The sequence below is a fragment of the Delphinus delphis genome, chromosome 20 (assembly GCF_949987515.2).
Source record: "Delphinus delphis chromosome 20, mDelDel1.2, whole genome shotgun sequence".
NCBI lineage: Eukaryota > Metazoa > Chordata > Mammalia > Artiodactyla > Delphinidae > Delphinus > Delphinus delphis.
The window spans coordinates 3499319-3527068 of NC_082702.1; the positions used below are offsets into that span (position 1 = coordinate 3499319).

Sequence of the window (27750 nt, forward strand, 5' to 3'; positions counted from 1 at the left end):
TGGGGAGCAGGCCAGCAAGGGAACCCGAAGTTTGTTCTCTCTCCCCCCAGCTGCAGCAAGTGCCCCAATAAAACCTTGCACGAATTTCTTGTCTGGCCTCTGATCAATTTCTATTGATTGGGGAAGGTCAAGAACCCTGGTCAGTAGCAGAATCACCTGGGGGGCTTTTGAAGGCTTCTGGCTTCTTAAAGCCCACCCCAGACCAATTCGAGTAGGATGACCAAGGATTGGACCTGGGTAATTTCAATGTGAGTCTCACTTTAAAGATTGAGAACCACCGGTTGACCATTATAAGGAGAGCCATTGCACCCTGGACCGGAAGTCCTGCCCTCCCGCCAGGTCCCACGGGCCAATCACAGAGTGCGGGCTGGTAGAAGACTTCCTCTTGGTGGAGGCTTTGCTTTGCGTGAGGTAACCCACAGGTTGCAACTGAGTCGTAGCCGAAGGGAGGTGAGTACCTACTCTTGTACCTGTTTCTCTGTCTGATCTCTTAACTCAGTGGCAATTATTGGTGGAGCCTTTGCACGGAATGTTGCGAGCTTGAATGGCGGCGTGAGACTTCGAGAAGGTTTTTGCGGGCCTCAAGGTGAGTTCTCTCTTTATAAGGAGGAGACGAGATGTGGAGGGGGGGATAGCTGCCAGTGATTTCATGTGTAACTTTTTTTTTTTTTTTTGCGGTACGCGGGCCTCTCACTGCTGTGGCCTCTCCCGCCGCGGAGCACAGGCTCCGGACGCGCAGGCTCAGCGGCCATGGCTCACGGGCCTAGCCGCTCCGCGGCATGTGGGATCCTCCCGGACCGGGGCACGAACCCGTGTCCCCTGCCTCGGCAGGCGGGCTCTCAACCACTGCGCCACCAGGGAAGCCTCTCATGTGTAACTTTTTTCTTCCAATGCCATTTTTTTTTTTTTTTTTGCCGTACGCGGGCCTCTCACTGTCGTGGCCTCTCCCGTTGCGGAGCACAGGCTCCGGACGCGCAGGCTCAGCGGCCATGGCTCACGGGCCCAGCCGCTCCGCGGCATGTGGGATCCTTCCGGACTGGGGCACGAACCTGAGTCCCCTGCATCGGCAGGCGGACTCTCAACCGCTGCGCCACCAGGGAAGCCCCCAATGCTATTTTTAAGTGTTTCTTTAAGGTATGATTTCCATCTTGCAAAATCCACCCATTTTAAGTGTACAGTTACTTTTAGCAGACTTACAACAGAGTTGTGCAACCGTAACTCTAACCCAATTTCAGGACGTTTCCATCACCCCAAAGAGATCCCTCCGGCCCACCTGCGGTATCTTTGCATTCCCACTGTAATTTCGAGCCGAGGACTACTGTGTCAGAGCCTCAGTTTTGCATCTATAATTCGGGATGGTATCACTCCTTGATCTCAAAAGACGGATCCAGGTGTCACTGTCATGAAGGGTGGGGGACAGCGACGTGGTCATGAATTTATAAATTTGTGTTTTTTTCCCCCCAAATGCTTGTGGTGACAGAGCATCAAGGGGAACTACTGCTGCTAATTAGATGCAGAGTCCTGAGCAATTTTGTAGTTCCAGGCGGCAGCATATCGCTTCCTTTTCAGCAAGTGTCTTTGCATTTGTTTTGCTGTGACAGCAGAGCCTTTCAGGCTTGTTCCAGCTCAGGTCCTAAGTTTCTCAGCACTGGTCTTCACCCTTACGTTGCTCATACCTATTTCAAATAAAGCACTGCTTGGGACTTCCCTGGTGTCCAGTGGTTAGGGGTCTGAGCTTCCACTGCAGGGGGCACGGCTTCCATCCCCGGTTTGCGAGCTAAGATCCCACGTGCCCCGTGGCACGGCCAAAAAAAAAAAAAAAACCCACCAAAACAAAGAATTGCTTTCCGCTAAGGGTAAAGCTATTCACCTGTAGTCTATTTGACTCCATCAACACATTTTGTTATTCATTTTTCAAGGCTACCTCTCAGGTCCTGCTTTTATCTGCCTATGAATATACCCAAGTCGAGGACTCCCCCCTTTTCCCGTCACCCATTCATTCTGGGTGGGAAAAATCCGCTTTCATGATGGTAAGAGCAGAGAGAATGACCTAAGCGGGAGTGTCTCTGCTGCTGTCATTACAAGGCATCTTCACTCAGGGAAGGAGCCTCTATATTCCTGGCATCGCATGGTTTCAGGTGTGGCTCTTGGCCAAACAGGCTTAGCAGTGGGAACTGGAAATTAAATGACTTATCCAGTTACTTGAGCAGGGTTAGGGTAGGAAGCCAGAGGTTATGTCACTCTCCACTCCGGGGGTTCTCACATGTACATGTTCATCCTTAGCCATTCGTACGGAACCAGAAATTCCTCTTTTGTTTCCTTCTCTGACTTCATTCGGGTTTCCCCCCAATATCTCCTTCAAGGAATTATGCTCCGTCTCCTGGGGGGTCCAGAGAGCTAACTACCTCTGTGCACCCTTTAGTCTTGGGCATGTACCTTCCTTGTTTTCCCACGTGGCTCTAATGCGGTTTTGCTGTACTGGGCTACCTCCTTTAGTCAACGAGCGGTTCGTGGTGTTACCTGCAATCCTAACTGGTCGTCCTTCAGTTACGTGAGAACCACATTATTGACGTGTAAGCAGCGCCCAGGCTGGAACGAGATGGTGACTTTCTGCCTACTTTAATGGTCCGCTTCATTCACGCTGTGCTGCTGTGTGCTCCGTCTTCAGACGCAAGCCCTTTTCCTCGTCACTGTCTGATCCAAAATTCCAGCAGCTTTCGTGTCCCCCTCCCTATGCTTGTCGAGGACCTTCACCCCTCCCTTCACCTGTGGGCTCTTAAACCTGAAATGTAGGTTTCACTCTCCCTGTCAGGTTTCTAAGAAGAGCTCTGTGTGGCTCCAAGTCGCCATCACTCCTGTGTGTCCCCGTCTACTCAGTCTGGCTTCTAACCTCATCACCCGCCACCTTCCTGGAACTTCTTCCTCCTCATCTCAACTGGAAAACATGACAGGCGGCGTGTTTACCCTTTGACTTTCTGTGACCTGGGTGACTCATTTCCCTTTCACATTTTTTCTTCCCCAAACCAAATGCGTGTTCACCAGAGGCAGCATTGAAAAAAGGGAAAATATCTGGATAAAATCATCCATGGCGTGGAAACTCAGACACAGTCGTTGGGTTTTGGGGGTGTATATGCTTCCAGCACTTTTCTGTCTGAGGAGGTGGTTGTCTTGCTTCAGTCGGCACGTTACAGGTGTGATGATGCTTTTTGGTTATTGTGCTCTTCTGACTTAGCATTTTATTTTATTTTATTGTATTTTATGTTAAGTTATGTTAATTATTTTATTTTATTTTTTGCGGTACGTGGGCCTCTCACTGTTGTGGCCTCTCCCGTTGCGGAGCACAGGCTCTGGACGCGCAGGCTCAGCGACCATGGCTCACGGGCCCAGCCGCTCCGTGGCACGTGGGATCTTCCCGGACCGGGGCACGAACCCGTGTCCCCTGCATCGGCAGGCGGACTCTCAAACACTGCGCCACCAGGGAAGCCCATGACTTAGCATTTTAGCATGAGCATTTTTATATTAAATATAACACTTGTGAGCTCTTATATGTTGTGATTTGAAACATTTTTCACAGTAAATCTTCTAATTGGGTGTAATTTCCCCCACGTGCTTACTTAACAGTGTTTTTCTTCTTGTGAGTCTTCCCCAGTGTTGCCCATTTAATGCCCGAGGATGTAAGGATTTTTGTTTATTTATTTGCTTTTTGTTCCATTGAGGAAGTGTCAGTGGTTGAGAGCACAGGTTCTTGAGTTAAACTCCTGGATATAATCTTGGCTTCAACTTGAGCAAATGTGAGTACTTGGGCCTTTGTTTCCCTATGCCCGTGATTCTAAAACTAGCATTTATCATAATCACCTGGAAGCTTTGTTAAAACACGGTTTTCTGGGCCTACCTCCAGAGCTTTTGATTTTGTAGGGCTGGGGATAGGGCTTAAGAATCAGCATTTTCATGAGTTCCCAGATGATGCTGTGGTCTGCGGGCCATACTTTGAGAACCACTTCCCTAAGCCTCAGATTCCTCATATGAAGCGTAGATAATAGAATTTACCCAGTAAGATGGTTGGAAGAAAAAAATATGATCTGTAGAAGAGCTTATAATAGTTCCTGTGCATGGTAAATACTCAGATGTTGACTATCATAGTGGCTCCTTAGAAAGACAGGGATTACAGAAAATGTAGAGGAGATTATCCAGATAAAGGGGGTATGTTTATAAAGTGAACATCTTATGGAGGCATATTTTGTCTTTTATCTTGTCACTTCTCAGTTAAAAAGCTATGCTAACTTCCTCTTGAGTTTTTGAAACATTTTTTCGTGTGTGCATTTGTATATGTATAAATATAATCTCTGGTTGTACATATTTACTATCATACTTAATTAGCTAATCATACTTGATGAGCGATTACATCAGTGTATGTTCATGTATATAGTCACACTCCCATGTAATCACTTACCAGGTCAATAGACAACTTTTCCAGGGGAGGTTTACTCTTCTCTCTGAGCTGTTTGGGAAAGGCAACCTCTATTCTGACTACTACCACCACACGTTCGTTTTGCTTGTTGTAAACTTCATATACATTGAATCAACTCAGAGTTCTCGTTGTATGGTTTCTTTTACAACTACAGTTTGGGGACATGAAGAATAAGGGTTCTGTGAACAGATGTGCGTGCATCTTTTGCAGACCTAAGCACTGATTATCGCGGGGTTTCTAATTGGAGGTAAAATTGCTGTGTCATAGAGCACATGTGCTTAGTTAGCTGTAGCGAAAACCTCCCGCAAGTTTGGCAGTGGTGTTTTCTCAATTTAAATTTACCTACTTATTTATTTTTGGCTGCGTTGGGTCTTCGTTGCTGCGCGTGGGCTTTCTCTAGTTGCGGCGAGCGGGGTCCGCTCTTCGTTGTGGTGCCCGGGCTTCTCTCTCTCGTTGCAGAGCTTGGGCTCTAGAGTGCAGGGTCAGTAGTTGTGGCTCGCGGGCTGTAGAGCACAGGCTCAGTAGTTGTGGTGCGCGGGCCCAGTTGCTCCGCGGCACGTGGGGTCTTCCCGGACCAGGGCTCGAACCCGTGCCCCCTGCATTGGCAGGTGGATTCTCAACCACTGGGCCACCAGGGAAGTTCCTGTTTTCTCCGTTTAACTCGTGCCACCCTGTAAGAGTTGTCCTTCATTGTGTGAAGTGCTTGTGCCCGTCTTTAATTTTAACCATTCTGATGGGGGTGTCGTTTTTTCTGTTCATCAGGTTCTTAATTTGCATTTCTCTGAAGTCTAACGAGGTTGAAGGTCTCAATATGCTTATTGGCTATTTGGCCGTTCCTTTTTGAAGTGCCTTTTCCACATCTTTTGATTTCTTTCCGTTGAGTTTTATCTTGTTTTAATATGTCAGGGAGGAAGACTGTTCCTCCACCCTTCTAGGTTCTTCTGGCTGGCCTAAGAATTGACCTGGGACTGATAAACAAGAAAAAAATCTGCCAGTTGTTTAGCACCATATGTATGAATGGGAGAGAGTCAGGGAGACTGCATAACTGGCCATAACGGCCCAAACCCTTACCTTAAGTACCAACTTCAGCTAAAGACTGTCGACCAAAAAAATATTTTCACCACCTAAAAGTTGAGAGTTATGTTATATTTGGGGGATTTGCTGAGGACTTCAAGCCTGGGAGTCAGGGTCTCAAATAACCCTGAGAGAACTGCTCTGAGGAGGTGAGGGGGGAGCTGGGATATACAGGAGTTTTGCAATAAAGGGCAGGTGGTAGGAGCAAAAGGTTACCGTTAATAAAAGGAAACCAGATATCTCGAGTTAAGGCACTTAGCACTTTTCTATGTATGGGAAGATGCAAGAGTCTGGGCTCACTGAAACCATTCCTTTGACAGGCACCTCGGCTGAGGTCAGTATCCCCCGTTTTCTCATCCTGAGTTCCCTCAGGGCTCACCGTGGGGAGTGGCTGCAGTCTGCTGGCTGCTAGATGGCGGGTATCCTTTGTTTCCTTCCTGAGTTCCCTCAGGGCTCACCAGCTGACTGGTGGCTGGTGGCTGTAATCGCTGATGACTGTGACATCCTTTGTTTACCCATAGGGCAGGAAATATTCCATTTCTCAAGACAAAAGGGGATGTTGTGGGTAGCGGTTTGGGACTTCAGAGGGGAGAAAGGCCATTCACCTGAAGACGGAAAAGCAAATGTTTGGTAAACAAGTGTTTGCTGGGCCAGGCAGGAACGTAGAGTGGCCTCTGATCTCCAGGCCCTGCTGAGTTTCCCCTGCCACACTTAGCTCGTGTTCTTTGCATATACCTCTGGTGGCAGCTCTATTCCAAGAAGAGACCCTCTGTCTGAAGTTTTTTAGGAAGTTAGGGGGAAAGTCATAGTTTCTTCCTGAGTCTTTTGGGCCTCCATTGTTTTCAGCTTGAGATAACGCACGTGCTCCAGAGACGTTTTGGGGCACCAAGTTTTGCTCCCCTACGATGGAAGCTGTAGAACAATTTGGAAAGAACGGATACTGTAATACAGAGCCTGCCAACTCATGAATGTTATTTCTCCATTTACTGATGATTTCTTTTCTTTCTTTCTTTTTTTTTTTGGGTGCGCCACACGGCGCAGCTTGTGGGATCTTAGTTCCCTGACCAGGGATTGAACACAGGCCCTTGGCAGTGAAAACGCGGAGTCCTAACCCCAACTTTTTTTTTTATTACAGACTTGTGGCTCTCAAGGGAGAGATGGGATGCATGATCCTAGACTTATTCTTAGGTATTTGGTGTTTACGTATGTAACTCTTCCCCCCAGCATAGAGACCTGAGCCATTCAATCACTTCTAATGGCATGTGGATTCTTCGGGTTTACTTTTTTTTTTTTTTTTTCCGGTACGTGGGCCTCTCACCATTGTGGTCTCTCCCGTTGCGGAGCACAGGCTCCGGATGCGCAGGCTCAGCGGCCATGGCTCACGGGCCCAGCCGCTCCACGGCATGTGGGATCTTCCCGGACCGGGGCACGAACCCGTGTCCCCCGCATCGGCAGGCGGACTCTCAACCACTGCGCCACCAGGGAAGCCCGGGGTTTACTTTTGACGTCACAGTTTAAGATGGATGAGCCAAGAAGGCAATACAGACTTAATAGTAGAGTCTCTATGAAACTCACATATTATGCTAAGTGAAGGAAGCCAGACACAGAAGGCCACATTTTATAATTCCACATATGTGAAATGTGCCCAATAGATAAATCCACCAAGACAGAATGCAGGTGATTGATGGCCACGGACTGGGGAAGGGGGAAATGGGGAATGCATGCTTGATGCATATGGGGTGTCTGTTTGGGGCGATGAAAGTCTTTGAACTAAATAGTGGTGATGGGGTTGCATAGCTCTGAACATGTTTTCAATGCCACTGAATCGTACACGTTAAAGTGGTTAAAAATGTTGTGTATTTTACCATAATAAAAATAAAGTAGACTCAATACTTAAAGTTCTCTTTATCTACAATAATGTCTAATCTAGGAAGCACAGATAGCCCTGTGGGTCGAGCTTTCACCCATGTGGGTTTAACGAAGCGTTCACAGTGCAAAGAATAGATAACTCAAAGCTAGTGCAGCTGAACCTGGCCTCTACCCCGATACCGAATTAAATCTCGGAGACAGAGTTTTGAGTGAAGTAAAAAAGAATAGCTTTATTGCTTTGCCAGGCAAAGGGGGCCACAGCGGGCTCATGCCCTCAAAACTGTGCCCCCCCACCCCCTTGGAGAGGGTAGTGAGAAGTTTTATAGTAATGGTTCAAAGAGGCCGTGATCAGCTCATGGGCGTTTCTTCTGACTGGTTGGTAGTGAGGTAAGTGGAAGTCAGCTTCATCAACCTTCAAGTTACAACTGGTCTGGGGTGTACCTGCTTTTGGGCAGCATATCATCATTAACTGTTAACTTCTCCCACCTGGAGGGGTTTCAGTATCTGCAAAACAGCTCAGAGATGTTGTTGTATGTATTCCTTGATGGGGAACCAGGACCTTGCCCCCAGGCTGCACAAATGTTTCCCTTGACTCTTTCTCCCTGGTCTCACATCCCCTCCTTCCCCCTAATTAACAACTGCTTGAACCTGCTTCTTGGAACCCAGGGAAGGTCATGGAGGCTGAATGAAGGCTATTTCCTGTGATCAAGAAATGGGGGGACACAGAAAGGCTTGGTGCCCAGGAGCCCCACGGGGCCCTGCTAGGTATCATTGGAAGAGGCAAAAGGAGACTTGGGGGTTAGAAAACGCAGGTGGAGAACTACTACCCCTTTTTTTTTGTTTTTTCCTTTGGCCATGGCAGCGTGCAGGATCTGAGTTCCCCTATCAGGGATCGAACCCACACCCCCTGCATTGGAGTCTTAGCCACTGGACCGCCAGGGAACTACTGTCTTATAGTCGTAGCTTTGGTGTTCAGTCGTGTGCGTGGTAATTTTCCTCTTCTTGCTTCCTCATTTCTGGTGTAGGGGAGCAAAACTTACCACCCCAAAATGTCTCTTTGGCCTGCAGATTATTTCAAGCTGAAACGATCGAGGCCCAAACTACTCAGGAAGAAACTTTGACTTCCTCTTAACCACCTTAAGACTTTAGATAGAGACCCTATTCCCGGAACAGAGCTGTCACCAGAGATGTCTGCAAAAAATGTGGGCTAAGGGTGGTGGGGAAACTCAGCGGGATCTGGAGACCAGAGTGCACTCTGGGTCCCATGGTTCCTGCTGGCCCAGCAAACCTTTGTCTACCAAATATTTGCTTTTCCATTTCCAAGTGTATTTCCTTCCTCCCCTTTGAAATCCCAAACCATTACCTTCAACATCTTCCTTCTTTTGTTTAGCTGAGATGGTATTTAAGGTGAGGGATTCAGCCATTTTGGTGAGTAATTCTGTGTTCCTGGGTCATGTATATATTATTAAAATTTTGTTTTTTTCTCTTGTCAATCCATCTCATGTCAGTTTAATTCTTAGACCAGCCGGAAGAACCCAGAAGGGTAGAGGAACATTACTTCCTCCCTGACGCTGGTCCTTTACCGTATGAATTTTCCAGCTAAGTGTAATCACTGGTACCTCAATTCTCTCCCATTACAGATCAATATAGGTGAAGAGGAGAGAGAGAAACACGATGGAGAAATTTTCTATCTGGAAGAATACACTTTGGCCAGGAGATGATGGTGGTTTCCACAACATTACCCAGAGAAGCCCAAAGTTGATATCATACTTGAAGCCCCAAACGTCCATACAGTCGATGCCACTTACAGTGGTGCTGCATGGTCCTGCCGGTGTCGGGAAAACCACAGTGGCCAAACAGCTGATGCTGGACTGGACACAGGACGACCAGGCAGAGACATCCAATTCCGCCTTCTATCTCAGCTGCAAGGACCTCAACCACAAGGGGACGTGCACTTTTGCAGAGCTGATATCTGCGAACGGGCCGGATTTGCAGGATGCCATTCCAGGGATCCTCACCCAAGCACGGAAAATCCTGTTCGTCATTGATGGCTTTGATGAGCTGAGAGTCCCCTCGGGGGCGCTCATCCATGACATATGCGGCGACTGGAGGAAGCAGAAGCCAGTGCCCGTCCTCCTGGGGAGTTTGCTGAAGAGAAAAATGTTACCCAGGTCCACTTTAGTGATCACCACTCGACCGGAGGCCCTGAGGGGGCTCCGGCTCTTGGTTGAACAACCACTCTTCATAGAGATCGAGGGGTTCTTGGAGCTGGACAGGAAGGCGTATTTCCTGAAACACTTTGAAGAGGAGACGCAAGCCCTGCGAGCGTTCGAGTTGATGAAGGAGAACGCAGCTCTGTTCCACATGGGCTCAGCGCCTGCCGTGTGCTGGATTGTCTGCACGTGTCTGAAACGGCAGATGGAGAGGGGGGAGGACCCTGCCTCGACCTGCCGGACCACCACGTCCCTGTTCCTGCGTTTTCTCTGCAGCCAGTTCACAGCAGCTCGCAGCAGCTGCCCCAGGGACTGTCTCCAAGCTCCGTTGAAGTCTGTGTGCCTCTTGGCCGCTGAGGGCATATGGACACAGACATCTGTGTTTGATGGAGAAGACCTCAGGAGACTTGGGGTACAGGAGTCTGCCCTCCGTCCTTTCCTGGACAAGAATATTCTCCGGAAGAGCAAAGACTGTGAGGCCTGCTACTCTTTCATCCACCTCAGCGTCCAGCAGTTCCTGGCCGCCATGTTCTATGTCTTGGAGACGGAGAAGGAGGACGTGGGTGGCCACAGGTGCCACATTGGGGATGTGCAGAAGCTGCTGTCCAAGGAAGGAAGACTGAAGAACCCCAGCCTGACCCAGGTGGGCTACTTCGTATTTGGCCTCTCCAACAAAGAAAGGGCCACGGAGCTGGAGACGACTTTTGGCTGTCTGGTATCCATGGAGGTCAAGCAGCAGTTACTGAAATGCAGATCAATGCCCCAGGGGAAGAAACCCTTCTCAACCATGGATGCGAAGGAGGTTTTGTGTTGTCTTTATGAATCTCAGGAGGAGGAGCTTGTGGAGGAGGCAGTGGCTGCCGTCACGGAGATCTCTATCCACTTGACAAGTACATTGGAAATGATGCAGTCTTCTTTCTGCCTTAAACATTGTCAAAACTTGCAGAAAATTTCACTGCAGGTAGGAAAGAGGATATTCCTGGAGAATGATACCACGTTGAAATCAGATGCTCAGGTTGAGAGGTAAGAACCCATTAAAAATATATATATTTTTTAATGCTACGAGTTCTCCCATCTTCAGCCTCAGCCCACACTCTTTCAGGAAGAGGACAGAGTCCCTACTGCTCCCTATGGCTTAGGGTCAGAATCCTCTGGGATGCCTGGCTGAAATTTCTTTCTGCCAACTCACCATTAAAGTTGGGAAACATGATGTTCAGATTAGGAATGGGAGCTTTGGAACCTTACTTTGTTTTAGTATTATAGTTTTATTATATTATATTTATTATATATATTTATTTTTATTATATTATAAATTATATTATATTTATTATATTATATATTATATTATAATAATTATAATATAATAATATATATTTATTATATATTATATTTTATTATATATTTTATTATATTATTATATATTTTATTATATTATTATATTATATTTATTATATTATTTATTATATAGTTTTATTATTTATTATATTTATATTATAGTTTATAATACTGTAATACTGGAGAACAATACTGTAGTATTATAGTTTCCGTGTGGCAGATGGGCTCAGGACACTCTAGACATTTCATATAACTTCCCTCCCTGCCAATTCTTTCAAAACATTTGTTTTAATACATAGCCACCATGCTGTACGTTACATCCCAGGATTTAGTTATCTTATAACTGGGTGTTTGTACCTTTTGATCAGCTCACCACTTTTTTAAAAAATAAAATAAATTTACTTATTTATTTATTTTTTGGCTGCGTTGGGTCTTTGTTGCTGCGCACAGGCTTTCTCTGGTTGTGGCGAGTGGGGGCTACTCTCTGTTGCAGTGCGCGGGCTTCTCATTGCGGTGGCTTCTCTTGTTGTGGCGTACGGGCTTAGTTTCTCCCTGGCACGTGGGATCTTCCCGGACCAGGGCTTGAACCCATGTCCCTTGCATTGGCAGGCGGATTCTTAACCACTGCGCCACCCGGGAAGTCCGTTACTTGTCTTTCCGATGATGGTCATTCTTACAGGTGTGAGGTGGTATCTCACTGTGGTTTTGATTTCTGTTTCCGTGGTGATCAGACATACAGTATGCAGACATTTTCTCCCATTTAGTAGGTTCATGTTTATCTTGCTGATGCTTTTCTTGGCTGTGCAGCCTACCCGTTCTTGTTGCTTTTCCTGTACGTGCTTTTCATAGGTGGTCTTGTCAATGCCTTTCTCCTAGGTCACAGCACGACCATCATTCTCTTCACCTCTGGGCAGATCTCTGCTCTGTGTTCAGTTCAAACAAGAACCTGAACTTTCTGGATGTGAGGGAAAGCTTTCTGAGTCAGTCCTCAGTGAGGATTCTTTGTGAGCAGATAACCCATGCCACCTGTCATCTCCAGAAAGTCGTGTAAGTAGCAGCTGATCTTGCAGTGGTGATCCCCAGGTGTTTTAAATGTGGGAGCAGTATTGGAATGCCCAACCAGGCTCTGACCAGCCAGGTGCTCAGAATGCAAAGAAATGAAATGGTTGCTAGCCGTAAATGTGTCTAGTTGGAGAATCATATTATGTGGAGTCATTTTTATGAAATTTGGCCGGGAATTTGGATACTAACCCTTTATCATACATCTGCTGTGGGGCGTATTCAAAACTCAGCCTATAGAAAATATAGCCACATGCATGTTAGGAGAACTGGGTGGGAATTGGGGAAATATTCCAGAGAGGAAAGTTTCAAATATGTGAGTAAGAATGTGTTGATGAAGTAATGGTGCACTTATGACTAATGTGTGGGATGGGATCGAGAAATTAGTCTGAGTAGAGTAGGTTGTGGCAGAAGCAACTTAAGACGTGGGTCGCCTGGGCAGGTGATTATTAGCACATCCTTTTAAACCAACACATGTTCTTTTTGATGATAGCCATTCTGTCAGGTGAAGTGATATCTCATTGTGGTTTTGATGGGCATTTCCCCAATTAGTGACGCTGAGCATAATTTTTATGTGATTATCTGTTGCCTATCTGTATGTTTCCTTCCGAACAATGCCTGTTTAGATCCTCCACCCATTTTTATTTTTAATTTATTTTTATTTTTATTTTTTTTTTGCGGTACGCGGGCCTCTCACTGTTGTGGCCTCTCCGGTTGCGGAGCACAGGCTCCGGACGCGCAGGCTCAGCGGCCATGGCTCACGGGCTCAGCCGCTCCGCGGCATGTGGGATCTTCCCAGACCGGGGCACGAACCCGCGTCCCCTGCATCGGCAGGCGGACTCTCAACCACTGCGCCACCAGGGAAGCCCCCTCCACCCATTTTTAATTGGATTGTTTATTTTTTGATATTAATCTGTATGAGTTCTGTTTGGGATATTAACCCCTTACTGGATATATTGTTTTGCAAATATCTTCTCCTATTCAGTAGATTGCCTTTTTGTTTTGTTGGTTTCCTTCACTTTGCAAAAGCTTTTCAGTTTGTAGTCCCATTTGTTTTCTGTTTTGGTTTCCTTGTCTGAATATACAGATGCAAAAAAATATTTCTAAGAGCAACGTCAAAGAGTACTGCGTGTTTTCTTCTTGGAGTTTTATGGTTTCAGATCTTAAATTTAAATCTAATCCATTTTGAGTTTATTTTTGTATATGGTGCGAGGAAATGGTCTGGTTTCATTCTTTTACATGTAGCTGTCTAGTCCCCCAGTCCCCAAAGGAAAAAACAAACAAACAAAAGGAAAACACAGCACATATTCAGGGGATAAACTTTGTAAGTTATGTTTAAAATTACACAGATACATTGAAACTTCCCCCAAACCAACATACCTTAGAAGGCTTAATTAAGCCACAGGAAAGGTTGTGTTATTTCCTTGGACAAATTGCTATGCCGAACGTCAGCTGACTGTACCTGCTGATGTCAGGTGACGTGTATCTGGTTCATCTCAGAATGCCATAGGACTTGTGTGTACAAGGCCACAAAAATCTAACACAGGTTGGTGGCAGCAGAGGTGGCAATTTCTTCTGTATGACTTTGAAAAGTTTACGTTGTTCTGGTTTTATAAGGTGAGAGGATAAAAACTAGGAGGTACATTTAATTTTTTCCACTAAGAGTTTAGGACCCTTTAGGCAGGAGCTTTGAACAGTAGCATCTCCCTTATTCTGGCTCTCTCTGTGCTGAAATTTAATTTTGAACTTCTTCTGAATGAGCCACAGGGAATGTTCATTATCTAAAAGTGAAGCGTTGAGGGTTATAAGACCAAATGCTTGTTTATGGAGAAAAGTATTTCATAGTGTGTGTGTGTGTGGGTGAATTGCCAGGTTTGGAGGTACTAGATAAAAACAGATTAAGAGGACTTTCCTGGTGCCGCAGTGGTTAAGAATCTTCCTGCCAACGCAGGCGACATGGGTTCGATCCCTGGTCCAGGAAGATCCCACATGCCACAGAGCAACTAAGCCCGTGCGCCACAACTACTGAGCCCGCGGGCCTAGAGCCCACGCTCTGCAGCAAGAGAAGCCACCGCAGTGAGAAGCCCGCACACCTCAATGAAGAGTAGCCCCGCTCGCCGCAACTAGAGAAAGCCTGTGCGCAGCAGTGAAGACCCAACACAGCCATAAATAAATAAATAATAAATAAATAAATTTATATTAAAAAAAAAACAGGTTAAGAAGCTCTAAAAACAAAAACGAAGATCTGAAGTAAGATTGTAGAGGAAGAGGCAGTAATCCAGATGTTGATTTTTTTTCCCCCCTCAAATTAGGGTGGATTAAGCATGCTTTAAAAAGAGGCCCTGACAAAAGTCCTTTCCCCAGTTATTTCCTACTATCTACACAGGAAAACTTAGGAGCTAGCTTCATTATTGTATAACATGAGGTTGACAGAGTCTTATTCTCAAGAAGGTGGCACAGTTAGGTGCTGGGAAAGTCTTTTTTAAACCCTGAAATGTTTCTTGAAGCCCAGAGTTTGATTAGAGAAAATTATGTTCCGCTTAAGATTTATTCAAATCCCAGTTAAAATCCTACAGTCATGCTAGATGACAGGAAAATAAAAAACAAACAACGCTTTTAAAAAAAAAATTTATTGTACAGTTGATTTACAGCATTGTGTTAATTTCTTGTGTACAACAAAGTGATTCAGTTATACATATATATTCTTTTTCATATTCTTTTCCATTATGGTTTATTACAGGATATTGAATATGGTTTCCTCTGCTATACAGTAGGACCTTGTTGTTTATCCTATATATAAATAGTTTGCATCTGCTAATCCCAAACTCCCAGTTCTTCCCTCTCCCACCGCCCCTCCTCTTTGGCAACCACCAGTCTGTTCTCTATGTCTCTAAGTCTGTTTCTGTTTCGTAAATATGTTCGTCTGTGTCATATTTTAGATTGCACATATAAGTGGCATCATACGGTATTGGTCTTTCTCTGCATGGCTTACTTCACTTAGCATAATAATCTCTAGGTCCATCTATGTGACTGCAAATAGCATTATTTCATTCTTTTTTATGGCTGAGTAGTTTTCCATTGTATATATACCGCAAGTTCTTTACCCATTCATCTGTCGATGGACATTTAGGTTGTTTCCCTGTCTTTGCTATTGTAAATAGTGCTGTTATGAACATAGGGGTGCATGTATCTTTTTGAACTATAGTGTTGTCTGGATATATGCCCCGGAATGGGATTGCTGCATCCTGTGGTAACTCTATTTTTAGTTTTTTAAGGACCTTCCATACTGTTTTCCATAGTGACTGCACCAAGTTACATTCCCACCAACAGTGTAGGAGGGTTCCCATTTCTCCACACCTCCTCCAGCATTTGTTATTTGTAGACTTTTTAATGAAGGCCATTCTGACCGGTGTGAAGTGGTACCTCATTATAGCTTTGATTTGCATTTCTCTAATAATTAGCGATGATGAGCATCTTTTCATGTGCGTATTGGCCATCTGTATGTCTTTTTTTTTTTTTTTTTTTTTTTTTTGCGGTACGTGGGCCTCTTATTGTTGTGGCCTCTCCCATTGTGGAGCACAGGCTCCGGATGCGCAGGCTCAGCGGCCATGGCTCACGGGCCCAGCCGCTCCGTGGCATGTGAGATCTTCCCGGGCCGGGGCATGAACTCGTGTCCCCTGCATTGGCAGGCGGACTCTCAACCACTGGGCCACCAGGGAAGCCCTGTATGTCTTCTTTGCACAAATGTCTATTTAGGTTTTCTGTCCACTTTTCAATTGGGTTGTTTTTGTTGTTGTTGTTTATTGAGTTGTATGAGTTGTGTACTTTGGAAATTAAGCCCTTGTTGGTCGCATTGTTTGCAAGTATTTTCTCCCATTCTGTAGGTTGTCTTTTCATTTTGTTTACGGTTTCCTTTGCTGTGCAAAAGCTTGTAAGTTTGATTAGGTCTCATTTGCTTATTTTTGCTTTTATTTTTATTGCCTTGGGAGACTGACCAAAGAAAATGTTGGTATGATTTATGTCAGTATGTTTTGCCTATGTTCTCTTCTAGGAGTTTTATGGTGTCATGTCTTATGTTCATGTCTTTAAACCATTTTGAGTTTTTTTGTATATGGTGTGTGGGTGTGTTCTAACTTCATTGGTTTGCATGCAGCTGTCGAATTTTTCCAACACCATTTGCTGAAGAGACCTTTTCCCATTGTATATTCTTGCCTCCTTTGTTTAAGATTGACTGTAGCTATATGGGTTTATTTCTGGGCTTTCTATTCTGTTCCAGTGATCTATATGTCTGGTTTTTTTTTTTAACATCTTTATTGGAGTATAATTTCTTTACAATGGTGTGTTAGTTTCTGCTTTACAACAAAGTGAATCAGTTATACATATACATATGTTCCCATATCTCTTCCCTCTTGCATCTCCCTCCCTCTCTATCTATCCTTTATGTCTGTTTGTTCCTATCTATTTAGGTCTTCTGCCCATTTTTGGATTGGGTTGTTTGTTCTTTTGTTATTGAGCTGCATGAGCTGCTTGTAAATTTTGGAGATTAATCCTTTGTCAGTTGCTTTATTTGCAAATATTTTCTCCCATTATGAGGGTTGTCTTGGTCTTGTTTATGGTTTCCTTTGCTGTGCAAAAGCTTTTAAGTTTCATTAGGTTCCATTTGTTTATTTTCGCTTTTATTTCCATTTCTCTAGCAGGTGTGTCAAAAAGGATCTTGCTGTGATTTATGTCACAGAGTGTTCTGCCTATGTTTTCCTCTAAGAGTTTTATAGTGTCTGACCTTACATTTAGGCCTTTAATCCATTTTTTTAAAAATCCATTTTGATTTTATTTTTGTGTATGGTGTTAGGGAGTGTTCTAATTTCATACTTTTACATGTACCTATCCAGTTTTCCCAGCACAACTTATTGAAGAGGATGTCTTTTCTCCACTGTATATTCTTGCCTCCTTTATCAAAGATAAGGTGACCATATGTGCATGGGTTTATCTCTGGGCTTTCTGTCCTGTTCCATTGATCTATATGTCTGTTTTTGTGCCAGTACGATACTGTCTTGATTACTGTAGCTTTGTAGTGTAGTCTGAAGTCAGGGAGCCTGATTCCTCCAGCTCCATTTTTCGTTCTCAAGATTGCTTTGGCTATTCGGGGTCTTTTGCGTTTCCATACAAATTGTGAAATTTTTTGTTCTAGTTCTATAAAAAAATGCCAGTGGCAGTTTGATAGGGATTGCATTGAATCTGTAGATTGCTTTGGGTAGTAGAGCCATTTTCACAATGTTGATTCTTCCAATCCAAGAACATGGTATATCTCTCCATCTATTTGTATCATCTTTAATTTCTTTCATCAGTGTCTTATAATTTTATGCATACAGGTCTTTTGTCTCCTTAGGTAGGTTTATTCCTAGATATTTTATTCTTTTTGTTGCAGTGGTAAATGGGAGTGTTTCCTTAATTTCACTTTCAGATTTTTCATCATTAGTGTGTAAGAATGCCAGAGATTTCTGTGCATTAATTTTGTATCCTGCTACTTTACCAAATTCACTGATTAGCTCTAGTAGTTTTCTGGTAGCATCTTTAGGATTCTCTATGTATAGTATCATGTCATCTGCAAACAGTGACAGCTTTACTTCTTTTCCGATTTGGATTCCTTTTATTTCTTTTTCTTCTCTGATTGCTGTGGCTAGAACTTCCAAAACTATGTTGAATAAGAGTGGTGAGAGTGGGCAACCTTGTGTCGTTCCTGATCTTAGTGGAAATGGTTTCAGTTTTTCACCATTGAGGGCGATGTTGGCTGTGGGTTTGTCATACATGGCCTTTATTATGTTGAGGAAAGTTCCCTCTATGCCTACTTTCTGCAGGGTTTTTATCATAAATGGGTGTTGAATTTTGTTGAAAGCTTTCTCTGCATCTATTGAGATGATCATATGGTTTTTCTCCTTCAATTGGTTAATATGGTGTATCACGTTGATTGATTTGCGTATATTGAAGATTCCTTGCATTCCTGGAATAAACCCCACTTGATCATGGTGTATGATCCTTTTCATGTGCTGTTGGATTCTGTTTGCTAGTATTTTGTTGAGGATTTTTGCATCTATGTTCATCAGTGATATTGGCCTGTAGTTTTCTTTTTTTGTGTATATGTCTGTTTTTTTGTGCCCGTACCATGCTATTTTGATTACTGTAGCTTTGTAGTATTGTCTGAAGTCTGGGATGGTTATGCCTCCTGATTTTTCTTTTTCCTCAGGATTGCTCTGGAAATTCTGGGTCTTTTGTGGTTCTGCGTAAATTTTAGGATTATTTGTTCTAATTCTGTGAAAAGTGTCATGGATAATTTGATAGTGATCGCATTGAATCTGTAGATTGCTTTGGGTAGTATGGCCAATTTAGCTATATTAATTCTTCAAATCCAAGAGCATGGGGTATCTTTCCATTTCTTTGAATCGTCTTCAGTTTCCTTTATTAATGTTTTGTAGATCTCAGCATATATGTCTTTCACCTCCTTGGTGAGGTTTATTTCTAAGTATTTTACTTTTTAAATGTGATTTAAAAAGGGATTGTTTGTTTACATTTGTTTACATTTCATTGTTAGTGTAAAAAAATGCAACCGATTTCTGTATGTTAATCTTGTATCATGCTACCTTGCTGAATTTGTTGATCAGTTCTAGTAGTTTTTGTGTGGAGTCTTTAGGGTTTTTTTTATATATAGTATGTCATCCTCATGTAGTGACAATTTTACCTCTTCCCTTCCAATTTGGATTAATTTTATTTCTTTTTCTTGTCTGATTTCTGTGGCTAGGACTCCCAATACTATGTTGAATAGAAGTGAGAGTGGGCATCCTATTCTTGTTTCAGATTTTAGTGGAAAGGGTTTCAGCTTTTCACCATTGAGTATTATATTGACTGTGGGTTTGTTATAAATAGCTTTTATTATGTTGAGATGTTCCCTCTATACCCACTTTTGTAAGTTTTTATCATGAATGGGTGTTGAATTTTATCAAATGCTTTTTCTGCATCTATTGAGATGATTATGTGTTTTTTGTCTTTTCTTTTGTTGATGTGGTGTATCACATTGATTTTGCATATGTTGAATGATCCTTGTGACCCTGGGATGAATTTAACTTGGTTGTGGCGTATGACCTTTTTTATGTGTCGTTGGATTTGGTTTGCTAATATTTTGAGAATGTTTGCATCCTTATTCATCAAAGATATTGGCCTGTAATTTTCGTTTTTTTGGTGGTGTCTGTGTCTGGTTTTGGTATCAGGGTGATTGTGGCTTCATAGAATGTCTTTGGGAGTGTTCCTTCCTCTTCATTCTTTTGGAAGAGTTTGAGAAGGATCGATGTAAGTTCTTCTTCGTTAGTTCGGTAGAATTCACCTGTGGAGCCATCTGGTCATGGACTTGTGTTTGTAGGGAGTTTTAAAAATTACGGATTCTATTTCACTTCTAGTGATCAGTTTGTTCAAATTATCTATTTCTTTTTGATTCAGTTTTGGTGGGCTGTATGTTTCTAGAAACTTGTCTGTTTCTTCTAGGTTATCAAATTTGTTGGCATATAATTGTTCCTAGCATTCTCTTATGTTGTTTTGTATTTCTGCAGTATCAGTTGTGATTTCTCATCTTTCATTTCTTTTGTTTATTTGGGTCTTCTCTTTTCTTCTTGGTAAGCCTGGCCAGAGGTTTGTCAATGTTGTTTACTCCTTCAGAGAACCAACTCTTGGTTTTATTGATTTTTTTCTATTTTTTAATCTCTATTTTATTTATTTCCTCTCTGATCTTTATTTCCTTCCTTCTGCTGATTTTAGGTTAGGTTTTGTTCTTTTTTTCTAATTCTTTTAGATGGTGGGTTAGGTTGTTTATTTTAGATTTAGCTTGTTTCTTGAAGGCCTGTATCACTATAAACTTCCCTCTAAGAACTGCCTTTGCAGGTTTTTTTTTTTTTTTGCAGTACGCGGGCCTCTCACTGTTGTGGCCTCTCCCGTTGCGGAGCACAGGCTCTGGACGTGCAGGCTCAGCAGCCATGGCTTACGGGCCTAGCCGCTCCGCGGCATGTGGGATCTTCCTGGACTGGGGCACGAACCCGTGTCCCCTGCACCAGCAGGCGGACTCTCAACCACTGCGCCACCAGGGAAGCCCTTGCAGGGTTGTTTTCATTGTCATTTGTCTCAGGTATTTAAAAATTTCTTCTTTGATTTCATCATTGACCAATTGGTTTTTTTAGTAGCAACTTGTTTATTCTCCATGTAATTGTTTTTTCTTGTTTCTTTTTCTGTTTTTGATTTCTACTTTCATGCCTTTGTGGTCAGAAAAGATGCTTGAAATAATTTCTGTACTCTTAAATGTCTTGGCTTCTTTTGTGCCCTAGTATGTGGTCAATCCTAGAGACTGTTCCATGTGTACTTGAAAAGAATGTGTATTCTGTTTTTTGGGGGAGGGGGATGTAATGTCCTGAAAATATCAATTAAGTCTAACTCTTCTATTGTATCATTTAGGATCTCTGTTGCTTTATTGATTCTCTGTCTAGAAAATCTGTCCATTGATGTCACTGTGGTGTTAAAGTCTCCTACTGTTATTGTATTCCCGTCAATTTCTCCCTTTATGTCTGTTATTATTTGTTGTATGTATTTGGGCACTCGTATATTGGGTACATATATGTTGATGAGTATAATAGCTTTTTCTTGCAGTGATCCTTTTATCATTATATAGTGTCCTTTATCTTTCTTTATAGCCTTTGTTTTAAAGTCTGTTTTGTCTGAGTACTGCTACCCTTGCTTTCTTGTCATTTCTGTTTGCATGAAACATCTTTTTCCATCCCCTCACTTTGAATCTATGTATGTCCTTTGCCCTTAAGTGGGTCTCTCATAGGCAGTGTATTGTAGGCTCTTGTTTTCATCCAATCTGCCACTCTGTGTTTTTTTTTAAAGGATAGTTATCTTTTTTAAAAAAATTAATTTATTTTTGGCTGCGTTGGGTCTTTGTTGCTGCGTGCGGGCTTCTCATTGCGGTGGTTTCTCTTGTTGCAGAGTGTGGGCTTCAGTAATTGTGGCATGTGGGCTCAGTAGTTGTGGCTCACGGGCTCTAGAGCACAGGCTTAGTAGTTGTGGTGCATGGGCTTAGTTGCTCCATGGCATGTGGGATGCTCCCAGACCAGGGCTTGAACCCGTCTCCCCTGTATTGGCAGGCGAATTCTTAACTGCTGAGCCATCAGGGAAGCCCCCACTCTGTGTTTTTGATTGGAACATTTAGTCCCTTGACACTTAAGGTAATTATTAATAGATTTGTATTTATTGCCATTTTAAACCTTGTTTTCCCATTGATTTTGTATTTCTTCTTTGTCCCTTCCTTTTTCTTTTTGTCTTTCCTTTTGTGGTTTGATTTTCTTTTGTATTATACTTGTGTTCTCTGTTTGGTTTTTATGAAAAATATGGAATGCTTCACAAATTTGCTTGTCATCCTTGCACCGGGGTTATGCTAATCTTCTCTGTATCATTCCAGTTTTAGTATAGGTACTACTGAAGTGAACACCAAACAACTCTTTTTTTTTTTTTTTTTTTTGCGTTACGCGGGCCTCTCACTGTTGTGGCCTCTCCCGTTGCAGAGCACAGGCTCCGGACACGCAGGCTCAGCGGCCATGGCTCATGGGCCCAGCCGCTCCGTGGCATGTGAGATCTTCCCGGGCCGGGGCATGAACCCGTGTCCCCTGCATTGGCAGGCGGACTCTCAACCACTGCGCCACCAGGGAAGCCCAACAGCTCTTAATGGTACTTACTTTTAAGGAGTCTGTAATTTATTTGCTAACTTATAAACCACAACTTAACTGTAGCCTAAATGAAAACTGCTTTGTGGAAATGCAAATGACTACATGGGGATAAAGTAGGAAGTGATTTATTCTTACTGGAAAAAGTCAGGCATTGAGGAGGAGGGAAAGTTGTATATGAACTGAATGTTGAAAGAAATAAAGGATAAAATGTTGTCTGAGAGGAAGAAAATTTTCTCTATACTTCTAGATTCTGGCTGGTGTAAAAGTGAATTTGACATGAGACAGATTAACAGGAGAAAATCAAACATTTAATAGCATGTGTACATGGGAGAGACCCAGAAAAATTGAGTAACTACCCTAATGGCTGAAATCTTCACATTAAATACTACCTTCAGCTAAAGATGATAGAGGATGTTGGGGGTAGTTGTTTGAGACTTCAGAGGAGAGGAAGGCAATTCACATGGGGATGGAAAAGCAAATGTTTGCTAAACAAATGTTTGCTGGGACTTGCAGAGACAATGGGACACAGGGTGCGCTCTGATCTCTAAGAGTTGACCCTGCCACACCTAGCCCATATTCTTTGCAGAGATCTCTGGTGATAGCTCTATTCCTGTAACAGTCCCTCTGTCTAAATTATTCAGGAAGTTAGGGGAAAGGTCAAAGTCTCTTCCTGAGCATTTTCAGCCTTGATTGTTTTCACCGTGAAATAATATTCATGTCAAAGAGACATTTTGTAGGGGAGCAAAATGTGTCACCCCAATACAAAAAATAAGGATGGGGATATTTTCTCTGAAGATCGGCGTGAGCAAAGACAAGGGTGTATCAAGCCCTTTGCCATCCAATTCCATCTTCCTTCCCATCACCATATACTACATCTGTTGGTAGTCTGTCCTCCTCTATCCAGCTATCGCTCGGTTGACTCGTCCTTCGGTTCAGCGTACCAGGCCAGCTCGCCACCCCTGTCTTGACTTGTGACTTCTCATCCCACTGTGTGTTCTCGGCACCCACCATCTACAGCACTCAAGATGGACTGAATCCCTTCTTTTTATTTTCCCTAGGATTAAGAACGTCTCCCCTGCCGATGCTTATCGGGACTTCTGTCTGGCTTTCATTGGGAAGAAGACTCTGACACATCTGGTTCTGGAAGGCAGTGTCCACGGTGATGAGATGCTGTTGCTGCTATTGTGTGAGATCCTGAAACATCCAAGATGTAACCTGCAGTATCTGAAGTAGGTCTCCTGTCATTGCTGTTCTCAGCATGGGAAGAATGCTGTGAGCTCTGTAAACAAGAAAGAAGAGGGTGGCCTCCCTGATTGGGTACCACGTTAAACAGGGGAACATATTCTCGCATAGAATATGGATGGCATGTCAGCCTATAGTCTTTCCCCAGCCAGCTAGCCTTCTGCATTGAATGATGAGTCCTGAATGCAAGGAAACACTCAGAATTTTGTGTCATCTTCTAGCTTAGGGACATGGCATCTCAGGTTGCATGTTACCTACCTGTTGTGATTCCGAGTAGCCGTCAGCCTTAATTGGTCACTCAGTGATGCTGTAGAAACATCGAGCGTTCTGGTTCCTGGTAGCTCACTGGTTTGGCAGATTCCCTTATCCTCAATGAGATCTCGTAACGAGTGCTCTGATTATCATCACCCGTTGTTAGGGTGCCATTCCCCCCCCCAACTTAGTTGAGTAGCAACGTGAGGTACTGGCTAGTGACAGAGGTTTTTGGATTTGGGAACCTTGCTTTGACCTTTGTGACCTGTATGATGTTGAGCTGTCCCCTCATCCATGATATGGGGTTTTGAGGATTGAATGAAACATGGGATGTGGACTGCTTTGCATAGGCACCAGGCACAGCTGTCAGCTCTTACCATTACGGATGATTCCTGATGGTGCTGTCTTTCATTAAATTAGAAAAAGCATCTGTTACTCTGAAGTGTGTTTTTGTTTGTTTGTTTCTTTAGATTTTTATTCAAACAATTAGAGTTGACGCAAAGGAGTCTTGAGAAATGTGGGTAGTGAAATAACAATTGAAAGTACACGTTTGAAGCATGATATAAAAAAATCAGATTACAGACTTAAATTTAGTGTTGTTGTGTTTTATAAAATCTCAAATTTATAGAAAACATGCGTTTTGAAATCCTTGAGGAAATTATACTTCATAATTCGTGGCAAAGATGTTTACTAGTTGACATAGTATAAAAGTAAATGTTTACTCTGAAGCTGTGATAAGTGACGTTTCTCAGTGGATATACCGAAGCTCCAGAGTGACAAGTGGCTGGTGCAGAATCTCCTGGTTTTTGCTCATTGATTTGAGACACTTTACATTCTACCTTGTATTGAAATTACGTAAACTTATAGTGTCCTTGTTACGGGTTAAGCTTTGAGGGAAGAAAGGTACTGATCTTAAGAACTCCAGTTTTGCTTATGACGTACATTCTAATAGGTAGAGTATATGGATTGATTATATCCTTTATTTGCATGGCGCACAGTATCCTCTCTCCCCAAAGAACAGATGGAGGGAAAAAAGAATATTAAAAAGTTTAACTAACTGGTGAATATTTTGAACATTAGGGGCAGAGCCATTATTCAAACAAGCTTGTCCTGGAGTCCTGTACTCTGATTTGTGTCTACAAGAGCAGCTGAGTTTCCAACCCAGTATAATGGATTGCCTCAGCGTTCTCTAAAATAGCTGTACCACATTCGTATTTCCGTCAACAGAAGGAGTTTGCAGTTATTCTTGTTCTTGCAACCCAAACTCAAACTTGGGACATGGCTGCCTAAGTGTCAAATTGTATCTCCTTGTTTTAATTAACATATTCCCTAATAACTTATGAAATGGAACTTTTTGAGTTTCAGGCATCAATTTTTTTAAAAAAGATTTTTTTTTTGATGTGGACCATTTTAAAAGTCTTTATTGAATTTGTTACACTATTGCTTCTGTTTTATGTTTTGGTTTTTTGGCCCCGAGGCATGTGGGATCTTAGCTCCCCGACCAGGGATCGAACCCGCACCATCTGCATTGGAAGGCAAAGTCTTAACCAGTGGACCATCAGGGAAGTCCCCAGGCATCAAATTTTTTTTTTCAATAGAATCACATTTAAATTTAAGTGGGATTGGGATAGACTCAGGTCAGGGAAAGTGATATAAAAAGTGGGGTTTGAGAAATAGGCCATGTTGGTGAAACTTCACACAGAATTGTATTACTGATTTTTATTTTCCTCTTAGAGATGAGGCTGGATGATGATCAAATGGCCACAGAGATACTTGAAGAAGCAAAGGAGATCAGTTCTCTAATAGCTCAGGCCAGGGTTTGACGCATGTTGGAGTAGAATGACACGAGAATCAAGGATACAGTCTCCAAGCATAATTAGCTGACAGGGTCTCTTTGTCCTCCCAGAAGAATGACTTTCCCCCATTTATCCCGCAGGTTGGGTTCTTGTTCTGACACCCCTCAGCGGTGGGCTGATTTCTCCTCGGCCCTCAAAATCAACCAGTCCCTGAAATGCCTGGATCTCACAGCCAGTGAGTTTCCGGATGAGGGTGTCAAGTTGCTGTGTTCGACTCTGAGACACCCAATGTGTTTCCTGCAGAAATTGTCGTAAGTCTCTCCTCTCCTCCCATGAAACATCTTCATTTTAGGTCTGGGGCCACACAGAGAAGAGCAGTGGGAAGACCAGACTTACAGGGCAAACCCTATGGGACCTCTTACAGATGGAGACCCCTGGTGCCCATTTTGGCCCCAGGTAGATGAGGCATGCATTTTTGCTTGCCCTCGTCTCATTTCTGGTCCTTCAGGCTTTGATCACCAGCACAGGATAGAGAGGGTGGGGACTTGCATTAAGGGCTGTCAGCTGGGAAGTTTGGACTTTGGAAATGTCTTACCACTTACGTGGTGCTTTTGCAGGTTGGAAAACTGTCACCTTACAGAAGCCTGTTGCGAGGAGCTGTCTTCTGCTTTGATTGTCAACCAGAGGCTGACCCACCTGTGCTTGGCCAAAAACAACCTTGGCGTTGGCGGGGTGAAAATTCTGTGTGAGGGCTTGAGTTACCCCGAATGTCAACTACAGACCTTGGTGTAGGTCCCTGCTGGCTTGTGTGTGTGTGTGTGTGTGTGTATGTGTGTGTGCATGTGTGTATATTGTATGTACATTCGCACACCTGGATTCAAGTAGGACAGAAACAAGAGTACTTAATAATTCCACTTGAATAAAACCAGCAAGATTCTGGTGGAAATTAGGGAAAGAACAGTTAGAAACAGATGTTAATGTTTGCATGTCTTTTAAGAGTAAGGTTGACCTTCCAGCCTCTTCCTATTCTGAGAATTTGAGATAAGCAGCTGGTTCTCAGGTCCGATGTTCTGTGTATATTCTGAAAATTCACATGACATCTTCCAGCAGATGGGAGTGGATTGAGTTATATAGTAGGGTTCGAGACCGGAGAGGAAGCCAGGTATTCAATTTATAGTCGCAGAGATAGAAATACTGCTTCGACAGTATTCATTAGAAGAATATAAAATTTTCCATATGATGTCACTACATAGACTGCTCTGTTTTACAGAGTTGATTTAGGCATCTCAACAACAACAAACATCTGATGCTTATAAGCGCTTATTGTGTATCAGGTACTCTACTAAATTTTGAGACTTTTTAGTCCTTACAACCACAAGCAATAGTTACCTTTGTTTCAATTTTGCCAATTAGCTAATTAGAACACCAAAGTTTAACCACTTAGTTTGCCTATGGTCACATCTGTGTAGTGGGTATGAAGCCCCCTCTATAAACTGAGGTATCAATGATCGTTACCTTAAATACATAAAGGCAATGTTTGACCAAACCTCCAGTTTGTAGGCTGTCGAAACTTAATTTTAGATTTTGTTTTAACTTCTCTCCCCAAGCGCCCTAGATTCATGGTTTTCAGGTGTCACATCATACAAAGCATGGCGTCTTTTGGTCCAGTTAACATCCACCTGCTGTTTGTCATGTCACTTCAGGCTCTACAGCCTCTGTCGCTGTTATGCCGTACGTGGGGCACAAGGCTTTTTAGGGATGATTGCAGGTCCACCTGCCTAACTGTACCATGGGAACATCCTTCTCTGTGGTCAGGAGGCGTTGTAGGGGTCTATGCTTGGAGGAGTCTGCAATGTTTAAATTACAGACATAGCCACTCGTATCATGAATGTCGTGCATTTGATGTACCACAGTTATGCTGGGACAATTAAATACAGGACTTGAGATAAAACATAAGACAGGGAGAATGGAATCCCAATGACCTAACCGTGCAGAAAATAAGTGAGGCCTCAGATCCAGTCTCAGGTCTGTCTGAATCCAGAGCCCTTCACCTATGTGATATGCTATCATGCTAGGAAAACCTGTATCTTAGGAGATGCGTGTCTGTTTCTCCGTAATAAAAGGTGGCAGACAGAGGCCAGTTTAACACTCTACCATCTAGGCAGGGTAGACATAATGTAATCATCATTCCATGTGTTTTATGTTTTTATGTAGCCTACCTGAAAGCATATGGCTCAAGGTAGCATATAAGTGATGCTGGAAGTAACAGCTATTTCACAGGATGTGTGTCACAGAGGGATAATAGACTTCTCTTCATATGACTGTAATTGTAGGTTGTGTCATTGCAACATAAACAGACATGGCTGTAAATACATCTCAAAGCTTCTCCAAGGAGACTCCAGCCTAACAGACTTGGACCTGGGTTTCAACCCCATAGCCACTGGATTGTGCTTTCTCTGTGAAGCTTTGAAGAAACCAAACTGTAACCTGAAATGTCTAGGGTAAGTTGCTTTCTTCATTTTAAAGATGTTTTGGAAATATTTAATCTTTCGGAGATTTTGGAATACAAACTGCGATAGTCTCACTTTGTCCAGTTTTAGGAGAGAAATTGAATACAGGTAACTGGGTGTTTACAAAGTTGATCAGAGGGCCAGAGGGAGTGGTTTTAAGCGGGAAGAGCCTCCAGT

General features: G+C 43.2%; 1 protein-coding gene and 1 non-coding gene across 2 annotated transcripts in view; one reads left to right on the forward strand and one right to left on the reverse strand.

Annotated features, from left to right (window-relative positions):
• Positions 1-216: 216 nt before the first annotated feature.
• The window catches only part of LOC132416835 (NACHT, LRR and PYD domains-containing protein 2), a 1001898-nt gene continuing 974364 nt past the window's right edge, over positions 217-27750 (forward strand). Inside the window, 10 exon segments of the mRNA XM_069540256.1 lie at positions 217-248; positions 340-411; positions 6064-6138; positions 7795-7798; positions 9206-10647; positions 11836-12006; positions 22832-23002; positions 25204-25374; positions 25681-25851; positions 27397-27564. Coding sequence (XP_069396357.1) covers positions 217-248; positions 340-411; positions 6064-6138; positions 7795-7798; positions 9206-10647; positions 11836-12006; positions 22832-23002; positions 25204-25374; positions 25681-25851; positions 27397-27564 — 2477 coding nt within the window.
• Positions 21432-21538, reverse strand: LOC132417392 (U6 spliceosomal RNA). The gene has a single exon (XR_009517830.1). It is a non-coding gene; the product is annotated as a U6 spliceosomal RNA (small nuclear RNA).